This window comes from Seriola aureovittata, chromosome 19 (genome assembly GCF_021018895.1).
Source record: "Seriola aureovittata isolate HTS-2021-v1 ecotype China chromosome 19, ASM2101889v1, whole genome shotgun sequence".
Classification (NCBI taxonomy): Eukaryota; Metazoa; Chordata; class Actinopteri; order Carangiformes; family Carangidae; genus Seriola; species Seriola aureovittata.
Genome location: NC_079382.1, coordinates 3,382,217 through 3,403,548, shown reverse-complemented (window position 1 = coordinate 3,403,548; position 21,332 = coordinate 3,382,217). Strand labels below are relative to the sequence as shown.

General features: G+C 39.1%; 1 protein-coding gene across 2 annotated transcripts in view; it reads left to right on the top strand.

Moving 5' to 3' along the window:
* The first annotated feature begins 7,520 nt into the window (after positions 1–7,520).
* Positions 7,521–21,332, top strand: part of fam184ab (family with sequence similarity 184 member Ab) — a 139,737-nt gene continuing 125,925 nt past the window's right edge. The window contains exon 1 of one of the 2 annotated variants that reach the window (XM_056405430.1): positions 7,521–8,270. In XM_056405430.1, coding sequence (XP_056261405.1) covers positions 8,109–8,270 — 162 coding nt within the window. In that variant the 5' untranslated portion in view covers positions 7,521–8,108. The remainder of the gene's footprint in view (positions 8,271–21,332) is intronic. The other variant, XM_056405433.1, reaches the window with a different exon arrangement.

Below are 21,332 nucleotides of genomic sequence, written 5' to 3'. Positions count from 1 at the left end.
GTACTCTACATGTTTATGTGTTTGCATCTTGATTATTTCAGGTGATATATCCTCTCTTCAAAATGAAAAATAAAATCCTCCTTCAGCCCACACAAAGTGCAGTGGTATCAATTACAGTGAGTGTTTACACAACTCGGTTTAGTACTCCTGTGGGGACTTGTTGAATTCTATTTGCCAACAAACATATTGAGGTCTAATATTTCTCAATAATAGATTGCTGTTTCACATCTGCTGTAATTACAACACCATGAAGCTGTAACAGGCTGAATTTGCTTCCTAATGAGATGAACAGGGTCGGTTTAGTGCATGAAAGACCCCACAGTCCAGCAGCTTTTTAAAAATGTTTGGAGTGTGACCAGCTGTGATGTTGAGGAATGAACAGTTATGGATCTCAGTCATGTTTTCCACTTAAAAAGATGGAGACAAGCAGGGTGTAAAGAAATGTTTTTAGGCACTTGATCTCGAAAAAGCAAACTGAAGGCAATAGTCAGGCAAAACAGAAACTGGAGCAGTTTTCGACTTTTTACTTTCGATACTACGTCTCGTTTTGGAGGATTGATTCTAATGTCAGCAGGATCGATACCAGTTTCAGTTTCTCTCTTCTGTGCTGGACTCGTTTCAGAGTAAGAACTGTTTGTGCAAACAATGTTGTTGTCGTGAACACACATAAGTTCACCCACTCTTTGCCACTGCTGTTCTCATGTCGTGGGCACTCGAACATGAAGCAGCTTTCCTGTCTCTCTCAATGTCACTATCGCGTTAGGAAAAGGCAAAGAGTAAACATATTGATGTCTGACTCCTTTTTTTACAAAGTGCTGCATGAATGAATGAAGCCACTTTTTGTTCTGCTTCACCTGCTCCATGCATGCTTCAGTTGTCAAACCCAGGTCTCACAGGTAGGTCAATTCTATCATCCTTAAAAGGATTGCAGACCTCGGGCAAATCATTTAGTGCTCATTAAAATGTGTTAAGATTTAGACTCATGACACTGCCGTCTTCCATATATAAATACACAAGCTGCTTTTAACGATAAAAAGTATCGTATCTGTATTGGTATCGACAATTCTGGTCTTGAATTACTTGGTATCAGAACCAAAAAGAAACTTTTTGTTATTGCCCACCCCTAGTTTCCATTGAGGGATGTTATGCAGATAAAGCCGGGGTTTCTCCTCTCACTATATTCTTCCAATTAAACGTGACGACAGATTTCCAGCATCTGCCTCTCAGTTGGAACTGGCTTTACCAAAAACATACAAAAACATTGCTTTGTCAAATAGTCTGAAAACCATTATGTTTCCATTACTCGTAATTTCAAATTGCAAATTAGGCTAGTTAAGGAAACACAGCTAATGTTTTATACACCATACTAGGCCAGAGTGTGCCAGTGCTTAGAACAAAAGTAGAAAAGATATGAAATATAATTGAAGAAGAAATTCAGCAAGATACAATACAGAAAATTATCCAAGAAGGAAAGAGTTATCACAGAAACTCCCACTCCTAATAAATCTAATAATCCCTGTTCAACATTTTTCCAGGAAGTAGGAGAATAATGCCTGATGATTAATTAAACATTTAGCTCCATTAAATCAAATTTAATGGAGGGAACCATCAGTAGTGTTCCATTCTTTTGTCTGATTCCTGCCTATTTAAAAATCCAGACAAAAGTCTGTTGTTGCCACTGAATGAAGGACGTCTTGTTATCAAGGTCTTCGTCAAACAGCGACTGACTGGACGTGCAAACAGACTATCTGAACACTTACAAGCCATAAAAATTTAAATGAGATACTGTGTATTTTAAGTGTGTGCAATTTAAACCGTATTGTGAGCATTACTTATCTCTCAGGAGTCGTAAGTATACCATGCTGCTGGCAGCGGTGTTTGTTAAACTGTGCTAGTCCAGGAATCCACCATCTCGATGTACATGGTCAGTTACAGTAATTAGATTTTTGTGTCCCCAAGACGGGATTTAATAAATGAAAGGACATAAGGCCGATGTTATTCTGTTCCTGTCACTGCGAAATGACCAGATTTGTTGAAAAACAAAGAAAGAGAGCCAAGGATAGTGCTCCCTCTGAGTGTATTTTAGTTTTATTGATTTACTGATATGAGGAGGGAGGAATAAATGTCCCCTGGCAATTCACCTCAATGACATACACATGATGCCAAAGGAAAGTGGCCTTCAGAGGCGCTGGGCTCACTAAATAATGGTCCTTCTCCCTATAAAAGCCTCAGTGTAGTGACAAATACTGACAACAACAGAGGCTCATGGAGTTTAATAGTTTACCAGCTATGGGCATGAGTGATAGAAATTTGTGTCGTGCAATATTTGTGTTTGTAGACAAATGTGATCTTTGATATTCATTTCACCGATTATCACCCAAGTTGCCGAAATACCTCGGCCCAAAAGTGGCCTCAATTCGGCTTTTTGCATTTAATGATGCACTAAATTTGGCCTAAGCACACAAAGCTGTATCCAGGAGTTCACACTGGCTGAAAGTTGCAACAAGCGGTGCTAACTGAAGCTGATTTTTACGAAACCAAATCCAGCAGCCGTAGAGGCCAGACCAGGCTCACAATTGGTGGTTTGGTGCCAGAGCAAAGTGTCAGGTCAGAAATATGCTTTCTTCGCTTTCTTGCTGAATTTCATACGAAGATGATCAACAACACTCACGTAGTTATGTTGCATAACTCGCTATAGCCAATGCAGAAGTGCCTTAAACCTGAATTCTATCTAATGGCCATCAGGGGGCGACTCCACTGGCTGCAAAAAGAAGTCTGTTTGCATAGATGATGGGAAATGGGACTATGGGAAAATGACCCTAATTCACACTTGATTTATTACCTAAGTGAACATTTTCTTGATGAGTTTATGATCACAATCGCAAGTTTCAAGTTTTATTCAATACAGCACGATGTTAGATGAAAAGTCAGGGATTGCAAAAATGATTTGAATTCTTCCACTAGGGAACATAACTGACCAACCAACTAATATACAGTCAAGAACAACACACTATTTTCCCTAGAGCTACGTTGCTCGAGTGGCCTTGAAAAAGAAAAACCACTCAGGAACCAGTATTGTCATTGTCTCTTTGATGATACTTTGCAGCAATATAAGTAATCCCTGACCAAATCCTGTCACTCATCAGCTATTGCTTCACTTTGTCCCTGAATGTTTTATGCTGTTTGTAAGTTGAGGCTTTTGTAGCTCTTGCTGCTAAATGATTGCAGATGCAGGGGATTTGTTGGAGCTTATTGATGCCCCCTGCTCCTGCCATGGGTATCTGCACATTAAACCAACAACTGAGCCTGTTCGATAACGTTGTAGGCTGTAATGAATCATTTCAGCACCTGGGAGTTAAATCCCTTTTATTGATGGACCTTGAGGCTCTTTCTTTTTTAACCTGATATTAAATGAACTCTTTGAATACTTACCATTGCTGTCTCCCAATAACTAGATACATCAGACCCGTGTGTTTATCACTATTAGCCCCAACCATGTGGAATCATTTTCCCCAACCAGGCAGGCCTTTTTATGGACCTCTATCTCTGTCTTGTGTGTTGGTTTATTTGGTCTGTCTCTCACTGTCCTGCCTCTGTGTGTGTGTGTGTCTGTGTGTGTGTGTGTGTGTCTGTGTGTGTGTGTGTGTGTGTGTGTGTTTAAAAAAAAAAAAAAAAAAAAAACTATATAAAGTTCCACTTACTTGCTTTGTGTACCACCACCAATAACTTTTCATCGTCCTCAAAGGTTTGAAGAGTTATTGACCCACAGCAAGACAAAGACAACACAGAAATTAATGCTCTCATATTGGCTTCAGGCTTCAGCGAACAAGAGTGATTATAAAGTGTGTGTGTGTTTGTGTGTGTAGTATATGTGTGTTTGTACTTGTACCTCTCACTTGGTGAATCTTTAAAATGATGTAACATTAGGAAAGTGAGATTTTTTTGTTGTCTCTCTGTATGTTCAGGTTGTGGTCGGTTAGGTCTTGTAACTACGCTGTTCAAAAAAATTAAGGGGGCACGTAAATCACACATGGATGCTGGAGGTCATGTTGTAGGGCTCTGGCAGTGCTTCTCCTGTTCCTCCTCACACAAAGGAGCAGGTAGCGGTCCTGCTGCTGGGTTGATGCTGTTCTTCGGCCCTGTCCAGCTCTCCTCGTGTAACGGCCGGTCTCCTGGTGTCTCCTGGTGTCTCCTGGTGTCTCCTCCATGCTCTTGAGACTGTGCTGGGAGACACAGCAAACCTTCTTGAGACCGAACATATGGATGTGCCATCCTGGAGGAGCTGGACTACCTGTGCAACCTGATTGACCTGCAGGTACCGCCTCATGCTACCAGTAGTGACAAGGACACCAGCAAAACACAAAACTAGAGAAGAATCAGTGAGGAAGGATCAGGAGAGAGCAACTGTCTGTGGACACCACATGTAGAACCATTCCCTTTGTGGGGGTTGTCTTGCTTTGGCCTCTCCATTGCACCTGTTGTCACTTTCATTTGCACCAAAGCAGCTGAAACTGATTCACAATCACTTGTGCTTCCTAAATGGACAGATTGATGTCCCTGAGGTTAAACTGACTTGGTGTTATACAGTGATGATTAAGTGTTCCCTTCATTTTTTTCCCTTCAAGATTGTTAGTCATGAAAAAAATTATGAAAATATAAAATTGACAGTTTGCTGAAGTTGTTGCTACGTCTGTACAACACCTTTGCAGTTTACAATGACAATTCTGGCTGACATTTTAATATTTCCAGCTGATTCATTTTAAAATAAGATACCTGTAAACGTTATGTAAATATACACCTGATTCATAATATTATTCTAAAAGACTTGGTGCATAACACTGGGTTAGGTTACTACTATAGGTAGTAAGCTGTTTAGCCAAGATGCTAATAATTGCAGCTTGCGTTAGAGCAGATAAACCACTCTGTTATTCAATTTTTGCACTTTTGCTCCTATATATTTGGTTTTGGAAAGCAAAAAAAGCACCCCTGTACCCAGTTACTTTGCTGTGATTAGCTGGTGTTATTTTGATAAGTGGAAATAAAATTATATAGCCTATAGTCGCACACTAATATTCTGGATAAAAGGATATTTAATAATATCGCTCTTTTTATCACGAATCCAGTTCCAGTGTCAGATGTTTGATGACAGAGTTATTATAAAACTGGTTACTGTGCTGGTTGTCTGTTTGTAGATTTTAATGCAAACTGATGCCACACTGAGAATACCAGCACAGTCATGCAGATATGCATCAGTTTGCAACATGCGGGAAACTGTAATGGATAAATTATAACACCTCCATCGTGTATATATATATATACACACGCACACACATCCAGTGAACACCCACAGGGTTGAAAAAATCATGTCAAATCATAAATAGAAACCATAAGACAAATTGTTTGCGTCATCCCTGTGATTATGACTATGTTAGGTAGAGCCTGCAGCTGCCATTCCAGTCAGTTTAAATTTTTTATTTCACTTCAGTTGAGCTTTGATAGATGAAGTGACGTCACCAAAATTCAACTTGGTGCATTCATGTGCTATGGAAGAACTGTGCACTTCATATGACCTCCCTTCTGGGAATTACTGTTCACATTTGAGAAAAGAGAATATAAGAAATCTGCTACAGATTCTGTCCATCTTGAAAGTTTATTTTATACAAACTTATTATAATGTTTTTTTTTCTTTCCTGAAGAAGAAGTACTTTTCTGATCTCTGTAGGGCTAAATAGGAGGCATGGTGAGAGTTAACATTCATTTTCAGACCAGATGGTGGGCCAGGTTTTAATCTTTCTGAAAACATGCAATGCCGTGCAAGCTGAAGAGAATAGCATCAGGTTGGAAGCTCGTTCACCATCTTTCACATATGACATGAAAAGGGCCGGACTGCAGATTCAGATGAGAGTCTAAGTTGATGCATATATCTCATAAACTGACTCATACAGAAAAGAAGTACCATACCGATGGATGGTAATGGATGGTATTTTCAGGCAAGCCAAGGCATGAACAAAACAAATTTACAATGGTATGGAAGTTTAACAATCATTATATGGCATTATGTTTTCACTGTATAAAAGGCACATGGTGCATTGTACCTACATAATATGGCACATAAATGTCATGTTACATGTATATTCACAATTACTGTATTTTTACAGCTCTATACAGGTCATGATGGCAATCTGTATAACATGAAATGGGGTCTTAATAATTTGATTTGTTGTGTGAGGTGTATGCCAAAGGTGGTTGTTATGAGTTTTGTGCAAACCTACGAATAATCATGATGATTGAAAACATCGTCATTAAAACAAAAGGAGTAATAATCAATTAAAATACACTAGCTATACAATGAAGCTTAAGTTGTCATCTTTACGACTGAAGTCAACTTACACTAAATATAGTAATGCAACAACCGTCCAAAGACCATAACCAGTAACCAGATTGATTTTTTAAAAAAAAAAATCATGATATACAGTGATAAATATGCACCTGGTTGATTGCCAGTCTATTGAGCAAGAATATGGCTTTCATTTTCAATATTTTGTCTGTGATATTGGAAAAACATTGTTTCAGCTCAGGGTGAGAATGGCCAATCAATAGCACAATTCGGTGTGAAAGTCTAACCTGCACTGTTTCTGCCCATTCTTAAAATGTGTGAACTTCTTTGTCACAACCCTGACACCCAAAGAAAGGAGGGGATAATAGAAAATGAAACTGTATCTGCTCTATTGGCTACATCCCTTTCATTCTCGACTGCATTATAAAATTTAATTTGAGACCACAACATTCTCCTGATAGGTTAGAAAGCAGGGCTGCAACTAACTTATTTTCATTTTAGATTTTTCTTGATTAGTTAATCAGTTAATAACTTAGACTATAAAATATCAAAAAATTGTGAAAAATGCTCAACAAAATTCCACAGAGCCCAAACCGTCATCCTCACATTGCTCCTTTTATCAAAAAATTAAAAAAAATGAATCAATCAATTATCAAAATAGTTGCCGATTCAATTGCTTTGTTGACTAATCAATTTACAGACTAATCATTGCAGCTCTATTTGATTATTCATTGCATTTGATTATTATTGTACATATATTTTTGTATTTATTCTCTTATGTTTTATTTCACGTCTGATTTTGTTAAAGATATTGCCACAGCCAAAAGATATATGATAGATTGTCAATGTCATGAGACTAAAGATGATTTGACCAAGCTAATTGACTTGAATCTACTGTTAATAATAGGTTTGTCTAACTGCTTTTATCCAATCCTCATGAAGCCAGCTTGTCTGAGTCTTTTATTTTGAAGAGACCCGAGGTTTTAAGTATGCACCTCAAACAACTAGGTACATGCCATTTAATCTCATCAAAGTGCGATATAGATTTAAATCAAACAACATCCAGCCTTTGAACGTCACATCTCGCTTTCATCGTCATGTGCTCACAACGCTTTCATGTGTGCTCACCTTGCTGATTTCTGTTTTTCCGACAGCACCTGAACGCAGCGCTGCTCCCATCCTACGTGAATGCAGCATAAACTGTTGAGGTGATCCATGGCAACAGAGGAGCAGCAACCAACCGCCGAGCCTGTCCTACACACTCACACACTCTTCCTTACACACACATACCTTCAATCTCTACACACTCTCCGTCAATGTAGCCGGAATGCACCGAGGAGAAATCACTCTTAACGGCTCCAGCTGAGAAATATCGGTATCAAGGTGACCGACCGGGAGCCAGCAAGCCAGCCAGCCAGCCAGCTGCCCGCAAACTAGCTCCACATCAGCGCCAGGTGACAGCAGACAGGACCCGCACCTCGGACCGCTGAAAACGGCAACATTTTGAACGGACAGGATGGTAGTAGCTGACGTTTGTGGGGCTTAAAATTTAAAAAATTGTACTATTAAACGGAAGCAAGCAAAATGAAATCAATTTTTAACAGTCTGCGGGCTAAAAAGGCTTCGTATTTTTGATAAATTTTATTGTGTCTCGGAAAAAATCTGACACTGTCCCACTCCTCTCCACCGCGCGCTGGTCGTCTCAGTAGCACCGTCCAGTTTATTATTACAGCCCATATCTCTCTGAAGCATCTGAAGCATCATCGTGAAGATGGCGACTGGGTCGGGTTGGCAGCAGTATTACTGCCCTGCCGGTCAGGGGAAATTTACTTCTTCCTCGGCGTCTAACGTGCCCTTTCAGTCCGGCATCGCCATGGAATATACCCAAGACCTGCACCTGAAGATGAGCAAGAAAATAGCACAGCTAACAAAGGTAAGGGGTGTTTTTCTCAGGCCTATTTCTCACTCTCTCTGAACAGTGTGTCAACCCCTGGGTTAGACCCCCATACCTATCGTTCTTGTGTGAGCGCTTGGCACCAAACTCCATTAGGAATTTAGCCTATTTAGTAAGTAATTTTGTTCCTTATAGGTATATCAAAGTTTCGATTTTTTTCCTAAATCTTTTGAATCTTCTAGTACTTCCAGTACACTCAAAACAGCAGTTTCTCCGATAAGGTAAATAACTCTTTAATTTGACTGCTCACTACAGCTGTAATTTGGTGAAGGGGGAAGTAGGAATAACACTTGAAATCATTATTAAAGTTGGATTTTAATTGACATACATGCTGCTCAGTGTTTGAATGACACGCCGAAATAAAAGCAGCTTTCCCCCTTTTTTTAAAAATACGTTAAGACCCGTGACTTAAGCATATATTGAAGGTAAAAGACGGAGAAATCTAAAAGTGTGGAATTCTTTTACCAAGTTTGGCATGAATTTCTGTTCTTACTAGAAAGAACGGCACGCTTGGGAGTTATCGGCTTCCTGAAGGCGATCCCGGTCTGTTCGGATCCTGCATCCATCAATAACGGGTCATTAGCCACGACATTAATCAGATCAGTCATTAATCAGTGATAGCAAAACAGACTGTGCAGGCATTTTGTTTCACCTGCCCATGTTAATGTTGGTCCAGGGCCTTATAAATAATCACGCAGCTAAGTAAGACACTTCCTCCAAACTTTGATCCCCTATTATTGACTTGAAAATGAGACAGATTGAAAATAAGGCATAACGGATAATTGTGCATTTGAATATCCTCTTACAGTCATACAATTCCCTTTCCTTATTTGCTTATTTTGAATATTTTATTCCATGCCTTGCAATTCCCCTGTTGTTATACCAGAGTGTGTGTGTGTTGAATATGAATTTTTTGTGTCTGTTGATGCACATTTCACTTAAATATTCATTTATACAGCATGTAATCTTTACTTTAAGGAAAACGTGTGTCTTGTTAATACAGTATATATTAGATTTAGGAGCTTATTAACAGGAATTAGTTCAGTTAAACGTTTTATTTGCTTTGTTCAGCTGACTATAGGATGTTGTATCACTACTCTGACTGCACCTGTGGGGTTTCAAGGGCATTTCAAATGTTTTTTTGCCCTGAGGATCAATGCTTTCATCCCTCACTTGGCAAAATTACAGGGTTCCAACTTCTAACACAAAGCATCAACCTCTCCACAACATTCACTCGGGGTCGAAGCATGTTTGTGGCTCCAGTATGTCATTATCATCAAGCTGGAGGTCTCCCAGTGCCTCACATGTTTCCAGGTGGCCTTTTGGAGATGCCTCCTACTCGCTAACTGAAGGGTTTTGACACCTCAGTCCAAGCATTGGCTACTGACTCTTAACTGTAAGATTTGTGCTCTCAGTATATCTCTTCGTGATTAGGAAGTGGAGGCTGGAAAAAAGAAATCATAATTCAGCAGCCTTGGGCTAGGTGTATGCAAGCCCTAGTGCAGTGTGAGCTCTTTTAAGTCACATTGAAATGAAAAAAAAGGCTTTTCACCTTGTTAGTTAATACTAAATATAACATGCAGTATACTTATTTAACAGTAATTGCCATGAATATGACACACATTATAGTATTTAATTTTCTATGTAGAAGTATTTTTTACTTATTACTTTTTTGATTTTTTTCACCAGTACTGGATTCAATATGTGATGTGATTTGCATGTCAAAAGATGTCAGCCTGTAGATGTCTAGACTAAAATCCGAATGAAAAGTGAGCTATTTTACATTTATGTTTTAACAGTATTTGATACAGGATGAAATATAATATAAGTGTGTACATGTTTTAGCTACTGATCTGTAGGCATATTTTGACCTGCAAAAAAACAAAACAAATGGCCACAGAAGAATGCCAAACAATATGCAAAAAGTTGGCAAAAAACATTTTTATTGGAAAAATAATGCACGAAACATTAAGGTTAGGTGCCTCGCCAGCTTTGAGGGATAGGCCAGGGAAAGGACACTAATGCCTTTAGTAAACCTCTGCCAAGGATTACATGTGCATAGTGATATTTAAAACTCAATAACATTGAATGCAACTGGGCTGAGTAATTATATGAGTACATCCCAGATCACTGCTGAGCAACAGGATGGAAAGACGTGACGTTGCACACATTTTTGATTGTGTTTGTGATTTTATTTTATGTACATTTCGTCATAATCCGCTTGTGATAGTGTGTGATACATTTGGCTGTGTTTCACTTCAAGTGTAACATTAAAAAAAGCAATCAAAATAGTGGCAATGCTTATGAAAAGTGCTCAGTTAATTGGCTTCTTTTAAAATAACACAACAATATTAAACATAGTTTCACTGAATATTCAATACAGTTATTTGATTGATGTTGGTATCAGAATATAAGCAGATGAAAGCTGAGATAAAACAGTGTTTGCTACTACTATTTACCAACTAAAACAATAGTGAATTGTATTTTTCATATGTCAAGTCACATGATTCCTACACATCCGCACAGGAGACACATCTGAGACTTGTATCTCCTGTGCCTTGTTGCATTAGGGCACAACAAAGCAGTGGGAGGAGGCCGATAGCACTCAGGCCATCTGCTCACACACTGACCGCTGAGCTCTGTGGAGTCAAAGCTGCGTTCAGGAATGTATAGCAACATGGAAACCTCTCTGACACTTCCCAGGCCGATTAATTTCCACCTTGCTGTGTTTGAGTATCACTCGAGAGTGATCTGAATTTTTCATCTCATCTCCGCTCCAGTTTTGATTGTCCTTTCTTTTACTCGTTGAATTTTCTGACTACTAATGATAATCAGACTCATCAGGTTACTCTTTAGTTATGCATCAGTACAAAAGAGCAATGTGCAGCGGCGCTGTCAGTTCCCTTCACCTGTGGCCTAGCCTTGACGCTATATACGCTTCTACCTGCAAATAGAGCAACATTCATCCATAGTCAGTAAGTCAGTCATTGATTGCATTTCTCCCGTGGCGTTGCATTTCATGATTTGTGATGCAAGACTTGTTTGCTGCCACTGTTATTTAAGACTTCTTGCAGTAATTTTTAATCCCACAAAGCTGCTTTCCAGCCCTTTATGTAGTTCAGGCTCTGTGCGGATTTCACTGTCATGATTTTTTTTTTTTTGGGACGTTAGTTATACTCTCTGATGATTTTGCCTTTATTGTAGCGCCTCTGTCAAAAAGAAGGCGGTGTAGGGGTTTTGCTGCTATGGCAACAAGTTTTATATAAATTATAATTCAGGGCAATGGCATGTAGTGTAAGAAATGGGCCGAGGATTTTTCATAAAGGAATAAGCCTGATTTTGTAGCCTGTCCGCAGTGACTCAGGGCTGAAGTTTCTGGTTGTTGTCAGAGCACTGGGAAACAGAGAGGGCAGCATGTCATTTTGCATCGTCAGGAGAATGCTTTATAACAAATGTATTACCTAGCCTAGGGTGGGTGTGTGTGTGTGTGTGTGTGTGTTTTTGTGTGTGTGTGTGTGTGTGTGTGTTTCATCAGCAATGCCTGACTGACTTTAGTGTTGAAGTGAGTCAGAAATAGACCTCTGAGCTCTCCATGTATTTCTGGACGAAGGGATTGAAAGAGACAGAGATAGTGAAATACTGTAGTGTGTGAGTGTGTGTGCACTGTTTGCAAGCCATATATTCTATAGTGCTGCAGCATCACAGCATGATCATGCACATAAACATTTGAAGATGGTGGCGTTGAAATGTTGAAGAATAAAATCTGAAAAACAATTTTTTAAGCATGACCTCAAAATCTCTCTGCTGATATCTTCCTGCCAGCTGTTCGACATTTCTGAAGCTTTGCCAAATCTATGCTCTTTCAATTCCTTATGATATAATACAGCTGACACCACAGAATCACCTCTACCAATATGTGGGTGTACAGATACAGTACACATCTGATATTGAGTTTTTTTATTGAATATTACAAATATGATTTTGTAGTTTACAATTTCAGTTTCATCATGACTATGTAGACTCCACTACATGGTTTGTATTGCAAGCCATAACATATAGACTCAAAACATGGTCCAGACCACAATAAGAGCATTTGGTGTCATTCTCTGATTGTGTATTAAGTCATGTTCTGACTTAAATATCATCAACAGTTCTCTAATTTTGTTATATCCCCAAATGTTCCGAAAAGCAATGATCCTTTATGAATGAAATATGTGAAAATATTGACAGACAATAGTGTGGTAAGTTTATATAGGATAATGTGGAAGAATATGTCCGTACAAATCTTTTGCCTTAAGTGACTGTACTGGCTGAAAATACTGCTGAAAAACCACTTGTACACAAATACACTGTCATCACTTGGCAGCAACACGAAAGCCAAGATGTGTGTGTGTGTGTGTGTGTGTGTGTGTGTGTGTGTGTGTGTGTGTGTGTGTGTGTGTGTGTGTGTGTGTGTGTGTGTTGTGTGTGTGTGGTGTTGTGTGTGTGTGTGTGTGTGTGTGTGTGTGTGTGTGTGTGTGTGTGTGTGTGTGTGTGTGTGTGGTGTGTGTGTGGGTGGATGCCATAATCCAGGGGTGGTAGTGCAGTGATCTGTGTAGCCTGGGCAGGGTTAGAGAGCAGATGGTCAGAGCAACACGACTCCGGACTTGGGGATTGAGTATAAGGACTGATGGGGATTTTAAAGTCTGATACTGCTCATTCAAAAACAAAGCCGCAATTTGTGATGTGGTTGCGTTTCGTGCCAATATTTAAGATTTTTCATTTGGGAAATTTGTCAATTGAATGTGTATATTTTCAGATCAAAATGCATACATTCTCTGCCAGGACTATCAAAGAAAAAAAATATTAGAGTATCAAAAAATCTGTTATTCTTGGCAGAGTGAAAATACCCCTGCTACAACAACTTTTCCACCTGCTACTGTTGTTAGAATATTGTTAGTCTAAATATTGGCAACAAAGGTTATTAAAATCATGATAATATCCTTCTAAATGAACGAAAACCTGCTCCCAAGACACAGAGGAAACTATAAATTAGCTTATGAGATGTTACTTGACTTGACTTGACTTGGAGAATTTGCACATCACATCAGTGGGGTTCAAAAGCCTAAGACTATCCCTTTCACGTGAATGAGTAAGAGGTCTCCGACTCTTGGACCCCACTGTATTTCATTTTAAAAAAGATTAGAGAAACTGAGTGGTGGAAATGATGCAGGGTAGGACAGATGACAAAACAAGCTGAGTGACATCTTATTATAAGCTCTTGTTTATCAGAGAAAACAGGATGTTTGAGGACGAGCGATGTCACTGCTTTGGTCCTGAGAGTCTTTTCTGGAGGTGACAAACTGGAAAGATTTCCCCGCGTGCTAAAGAAACAGGCCCTGAATTTAGACTTTTGTAATCCCTAAATATAATTTTAGGTGAATGAAAACGCACAGGAGATTGGTGTGTGTGTGTGTGTGTGTGTGTGTGTGTGTGTGTGTGTGTGTGTGTGTGTGTGTGTGTGTGTGTGTGTGTGTGTGTGTGCGCTGGCCTGCTGCTGTGAGGAGTACAGCTTATTAACCTCTGCAGGATGCTCCTTCACTGATTGTCACAATTCTCTGTCAGATTTCATTAAGATACGCCCACACACTCACATATGCTCACACACGCTCTCTCTCACACACACACACACACACACACACACACACACACACACACACACACACACACACACACACAGAGGCAGGAAGAAAGATAGGGCGAGAGAGAGGGGCATATTGGCCTGAAGCACTATCCACTACAAATAAAATACTGCCAACATGCCTGTTGACACACACACACACTCACATACACAGTGGCTCATAGATTTCCAAGGTGTGTATGGAGGATGTTTTGATGAGTCATTCTTAATGTTTGACCTTGAATGTTTCCTCTGCCTCTGGGCAGCCAGAAGCCACGTTCCTACTACTACTCTGGCCCATTTTCATTGGCTGTTGCTGCAGTCAGTCATGTCGCAGCAACAGGCGAGACATAAAGCAATGCCAGTGCATGATTGGCTGTAATATACCGCTGATATATGAGACAGATATTCAGTTGTTTACGTGTAATGTCTCATAAGAGCTGTTTTTTCTGTAAACACAGCCAGTGTGTTTTTATTATAGGTGTTTATGAGATGTTTGACCTGAGAGCTCACTCCAGTGCGGTGTGGTGGTCAGACTGTAGTCAACAGACTGTAAAAGCTGCAATGAAACCTGCTTCACTCATTCACTGAATGACTAATGTTAATGTGGGGTTTTGGAATTTTTAGGGCTTGAAATTCCATTTATTGTTTCACAAGATATTGAATACTAGTGGCTTTAATCCAAACCTAATAATACTAGCTTTCCAGCGCTTTCATCAGATCCATTACACTGTGTATGGCATTGCTGGTTTTTAACTCAACAACCTTGCTGTTTTTGATGTGCTCCTTTAATGAGCTTTTTGTATCAGTTGAATTCAATCAAAAATATTAGTGTTGATATCTTAATAGAGTTCCCTTCATGGCCCCTCTGCTCATTAGAAAGAGGAGTAAAAGAGCAGGTTTACACAGGATCAGACAAAGAGAGCGAGTGAGAGGAAGAAGCTGATCTTGTCATCAGTTTTCCCTCCAGAAGGAACCCTCAGGTGTTTTACACCTGTCTGCTCCTGTCTCATCTTTCTCTATTCTTTGTTATTACCCAGCTCTCTGTGTTCATGGTTGTCCAGCAGAGGAGGAAGAATCTGTCTGCGCCTGTGAGGTTTTAGCTTGTTCAAAGCTAAAGCAAAGATTTATCAAGAAACAGAGCCAGAGATATTTCCATCAGGGACTACGAGCCAGTAATGGTGGGCCAGCCCAGCAGTATGTAGCCCATCATTGCTTTACCACAAATTGCCTGAAACAAGCCTCAGTCTGCACGGGATTGTTTAACAGTGAGGGCTTTCAGGTGATGTAACAGTCCTTCTGATGGCCGTATTGAAAGGAAGCAGCTTGTGGCCAACAGCAGCTGTGCAGAGCAGATAGTGTTTGTAGATGTACAACATAACTATGTGTTGGAATAGAAACGACAAACAATTTCATTAGTCATCAATATATTTGATTTTGAGCTAAAAAATAATGTTGGTACTGTACAATATGTTAACCATTCTAACAAATGCAAATGTTGCTGACTGAGTGAGTGATAAAGTTACACCATTGGTTCCCGAGCTGACGTTCCTGGTTGTTGCTCTTTCAGAATGATTTGGCACGAACTTGCAGTGTTGCTGACTTAGTGCCTTTGTTGCTAGATTTACCACCTTTTCAGACACTTTCAGTGACTGAAAAGCAAAAACTACAAATCCGGTGACGAGAATGAGCTTCTAACTTTTTCAATGCGTGATCATTTTACAATAAAAATTTATTTTTAGATATTTTACTAAGTTTGTTTTTACAAGCTGAAATCACATTACAGCTGTGTCTTTACTGATGTGTGTGGTGATTTTGTCAGACAATGTCATGGCTATAAAATCAGCAGCTTGGAAATGGCTTGCAAGTATTTCAGTCACCATTTCATACTTGTTCCATTTTCTGACAACAGAAAAAGAAAAATATGTAAATGAGAATGGCTTGTAATTCGACTCTATTAGAATACTGTATATGTGAGCAGAGAGTAGGAGAGAAGTAAACAGATGAATGGCTGAAACTGGCTGACACTAGGTAGAATGCAAATAGCCGACAACGCAGTCCAGCCATATGCTAGATTTTGACATAGTCTTGTTAATTATTTACTCTCAACTTGCTGGCATGTTGTGACACATATTTATCTGCAAAACTTCCTTTAATTTAGTGCCAAACTCTCAGTCCTGCAGGTTTCAAAATTGCTGCTTCCTAGCTGTTATTCACTTACTGTGTCACACAACACAGAATGCAAGACATTGTCTAAGCTAAAAGCTACCACATTCTGAAATTAGCAAAACACAGAAAATAGGGAGAGAATCGGAGGTAGGCACTTGTATACATAACAGCCTTAATGTGGAAAGGGAAGTTGCATAAATTTGAATGTGGGTGCATTTGCTTTGCTGAAAAATCCATATACAATCCATCATTAATGACAAGTGTGGGCCAGGTTTCCCTTCTCCTCGCCCATTTCATTTTACATCAAACTATGTTCTGCTATCCTCTGTTCCTGTTTATACAGCCAAGGTACGTCCCTGAATGTTCCTTGAACCTTTATGTAGTCTACAGATAAATATAGCAGAGGGTATTAAAAAATTAGTTGTTTTTCCATAAAATGGCCCCATATTGATTTATAAATACTGTACAGTATACAAATATTAACTGTCAATATCTTAGATAGGTAAGTATCGGAATCAGCCTTTAAAACCAATTTAACCTGAAAGAAACTATAAAGTGTAGACCTCCCTTCTTGACACCAGCCCACACATTTAACAGGAAAAGGGAGCTTTTTGGCAGACATTGTCAGTAGCGAGTAAGCATCTGGATTTTAGAGGCTCTCGTCTGCTTCGACTTTCTCTTCTTTTCTTGGCAGCAGTGTGAGTCTGCATGGCCACCAGGGACCTGTCTTTACTCACTGGGTTATATTTCTCTTTCCTGATGGGAGAGACAGACAAAGACCTAACACTCGCTGGTAACCCTCTTTTCATTATCAAGAGTATCATTCAAATGGGTTTTTAAGACTCGGAGGAACAGCTGTAGCTGCAGGCTGTGGCTTCCACATTAGGCATCTGCTGACAAAGGTGGAATGCTGTCATTCATCAGCAGGGTTTACTGATTTCATTCACTACTTCCAACTGTTAACTGTTAAAATCTTTCTTAACATTTGACCTCTCAAATCTATTGAATTCTGAGAAACTGTAATGAGTTCATGGCCTATTATTTAGATTATAAAAACAGTTTGAGATATTGGACAGTGTAGCTCTTTTTGAAAATGTTTTACTTAGCTAGCACATTTATTGTTTTGCTGAGTTGCAGTACCCTCCAATAATTAATAAAGCAGTGGAAGTTTTGATAAATGAATCTGAAAAGAGAATCTGAACGAGACCTGTGGACAGACGGCACCAAAATCAACCCAAGGATAACTGATCCAATCCAAAACGTTAGCGACCAGAATAGACTCGCATTAAGTGGGACAAATTAATGAGTAGCACAGCAGAAATGAATAGCAACACACTGACCCTTCACTTCACAATTCACACTCTGTCTCACGCCAAAAAACAAACACACCTTTTCATGTAATCATTATGATGCACCACTTGATTCACTTGATTATGAGACATATTGACACACAGGCTTGAGACCTGCTTCAATAGAATGGAACTCTACCAAATTAGACTGACTATAATTTAAATTTTAAGACCTTTACCATATATGGCAGACAGGTTGTAATCGCATTTTGGATATAGCAGTCATCATTGTACATGTGTATGTGTGTTGTAGAGGTATACTTATTCTTTGATGTATTGGATGCTGTACAAGACGCTACTTATAAATAAGGTTTGTTCAGATATGTAGAAAAAGGAATCGTCTGCATATCGTGAAACTTTTTTGACAATAATTTAAAGAACCCCATGTGATAATTTATTATCATATCCATATCAAACTATAATTCGGAATATGTATTAACAAAATAGGTTGATGATGAATGAATGAAATTAGCCTTTCTTTCTTTACCTCTTTCAGTTTTTTACTTACCCTTTCTGTTTTTCTTCATTTTCCTGAAGACTGTGCCCATCTTGGCTCTTTCTAAAATTGGCAGGCCTGTTTACTCTCCTCTCCTTCACGTCCTCTCTCCATGCTTCTGTTTATCTGTCTGTCCTTCCCTCTAGCTAAAGGACATTCAAACAACAACGGAGCTGGCTGTGACTTCACCCAGCCCTCGGTCTGTCTTCCTATTAAGATAAGATGAAACCAATCCCTAAGGGGATATTTGGGCCATTAAAAGAGCAAACAGTAAGAGTACAAAGGAAGTAATAATACACTAACTTGGCACTTACATAATATTTGTAAAGGAAGTTTATCGTAAATTGAATATATTATGTGTGGCTGAGAAATTTTGAAATATTTAGATTTTGGAAGTGAGCAAATGACAAGTGAAAAAATGGGAATAGAAGAGTCATACCCTCTCCACTTTATCTACTGTTGCCATGGAGACACAATAGTTTTTGCAATTCATTAGTCAAGCCATGTGTCTGTGGAAGCCAGCAGTTTGTGGAAAGTATATTTTAAGATATAAAAATATTTCCATTCCCACCTTCCATGTCAATGTAATACAATCAACATTTAAGGCTTTTCTTTTACTTTGAAATCACAAAGTATATGGAAAATCCCTGACCCCAAACTGACTCCATCACAGAGATGATGGTAGAAAAGGAAGAAACACTGATAAGAACTCAATCTGTTAGAAAATAAATAAGAACAAATCTTCAAAAGGGCTTGTTATAACTCAGTGGGGTATTGCAGACGATTACCCCACATATCTATTTAACCACACAGCCCTCTGACCTGTATTTACCCTGAGTGGTTGACTGCTTGACAACCCCATGACTCAGCATTGCTCCTTTTTAAACCAATCAGTTTTCTGAGTGGTGGTTTATGTCCAATCAATAAGGCTCATTCTCCACAAATGCCGACCTTGCTACTCTTTGCCTCTTTGTGCCTAATTCATTTTTGGTCCTTGTCATTTGATTTTTTTTTTTTTTTTTTTTTTTACACTTTATAGTGGAGGTTGCGTTTTAGAGACAGTCCAGTCTGGCTAGGTGTACTGTAAAATATTAAACATAAATGCAAGTCATCATTTTTAACAGTTATGAGGCCAACACAGCTACCGTAGTGGCTCTCAAAAGGAATATGCTTGCCCATTACTTAGTCTTTTCTTTTCTTTCTTTTTTTTAAAGGTAGATTCAACTTTGAAGTTTAGCCCATTTACATATAATTGAGCAGCCCCAGGCAAGAATCTCGCTGTCTAATCAGTCTAATCAAAAAGTAGGGCTGTAACAGAGCAAAGCATCCCTGCTCCAGTGACCAGGGAGCTGTAGATTCACCCTATTTGTCCAAATTAAATTCTATTGTTGATATGGGCACCTCTCTGCCCAGAGCAGCTGACAAACCAAAAAAACTGAATCACACAGGGGAGAAAATTCAGCTGCTTCACTGCTCTCAAAGCACAAACATACACTTTTATACCCCAATCAGTGATGCAGTTGCAGCCAGCTATACCATCCATTGATTATACTGATGTCCAGACGAAGAAGTACAAGGTTTTGGACATTGAAAGCATTTTCCAACTGCATTTATGCAGAGACATAGATAACATAACATTTTATAACATCTGGAGGAAACTTTACTAAAAGTTAAAAGCTTAGGCTGCACAGAGCTGCTAGCTGGGATGCTAAAGACGCCAGGAGCCAGATATACTTGCAAGGCCATTTTCAAGACGGACCTTTCAAGAGAAGCTAGATCTCGTGAGACGAGGTCGGCCAATCCCCGAGCTAGCTAACCTGTCCCAGGCGGGGAAAGGGTTTGTCCGCCACTTCCAATCAAGCAACTATGAGCGATACCCCTGGTTTACGGCTTCCGATAGGCGCTGCAAATTGTTCTGCTGGGAATTCTGATATTAAACTGCGATTTTGCCATTTAGTGTACAGTCTTATTAAAGCTTGCCTATACTTTGTGGACTTCTTAAAACTTTTTGGACAGATAATTTTAAATACCCTTTTATTTTTAAGTTTTGACAGTACCACGTAGAGAAATATTTCAATTGCTGATGCGGGTTTATTGATTTTTAAATGCGCCGGAAAATAGCCCGATTTGTACACAATTGAGGTGATGCAATGCCCAGTAGTGCGTAAGTGTGTTTCTGTATACTATTTCTCCAGCCGTGGTGTCATAAATGATGGTATTATGAGAGGTATTTATTGAAGCCGGAGTAAGTAGGACATCACTGAAGGCCTAGGGTATGAAATGCACGGCCCGCCACTGGTTCATGCAGCAGTCTCCAATCAAGGACAGTGACCTTCCTTACTGACTGACATGTCATAGTTGGATTCTGGATTCTTTTTATTTTTCATCATTGAGATGTTGTCTGTTAGAGCAACTAAATTATAGAATGTTCAGTCTTTTGGTTGATTAAGGGATTTCATATTATTTTGTCCAATCTAAATATTTGTTTTTATGTTATATTTGTTTGTTTTTTTTCTGTCTGTATTTGGCCGCATATGAAAGGCTTGGGAAAGAGATTGTGCCAAAAACTTGTGACTTGTGACAAAAAACGCAATTATGAACCCAAGAAAAAAAGAGGAATTGAAAACAGCATTGATAGAACAAGATTCAATATACTTAAATATAGGGGTGGGCGATATGGCAAAAATATCATATCACGATTTTTTAAAAATAAAATCACGATTTCGATTTTATCACGATCTTAAATTGGAAAAAGAAAAACAGACAATTTAGACCAAAGCACCTTTCTTAACAGATTTTATTTCAAATAGTCGCAGTTTTGCCTGCATGTGCAAACAACGTAAAATTTAAGGTAAACAACAACAACATTCTAATAAAGTGCACTCTTGCAAAAGTAGTAACAGAAAGAAAAATATCAATCAAAGACATTACTGACAGTCATTTAAACAGGATTTATTTATCAAAACACTAAATAGCTTATTGAAACGCAAAAATCCAAACTAAAGTGACTGTGGTTATCTCTTTTAGTGCAACAGTTTTGAACAAAAAATATCAAACTGCAATGTGTATAACCTGAATTATCTGTTAGCTGTTTGGCTCTCAGCATACTGCTTGGGCTGCTTCCTCTTCAGGTGATTAAACAGGTTCGTCGTGTTACCACCCGATGTGCGAACGGTTTCTGTGCAAACTTTGCAAATTACATTTGCTTGCGCTTGATCAGTTGCGGAAAATCCAAACCAATTCCATATAATGGAGGTGGAATTTTTTTTAGCGACCAACTCCGTTTGGCTTTCAGCCACCGCTCTCCATGTGCTACCGCTACACACAAAAACAAGGAGGCGGGTAGGAAAGCGCATCACTGCTCGTAA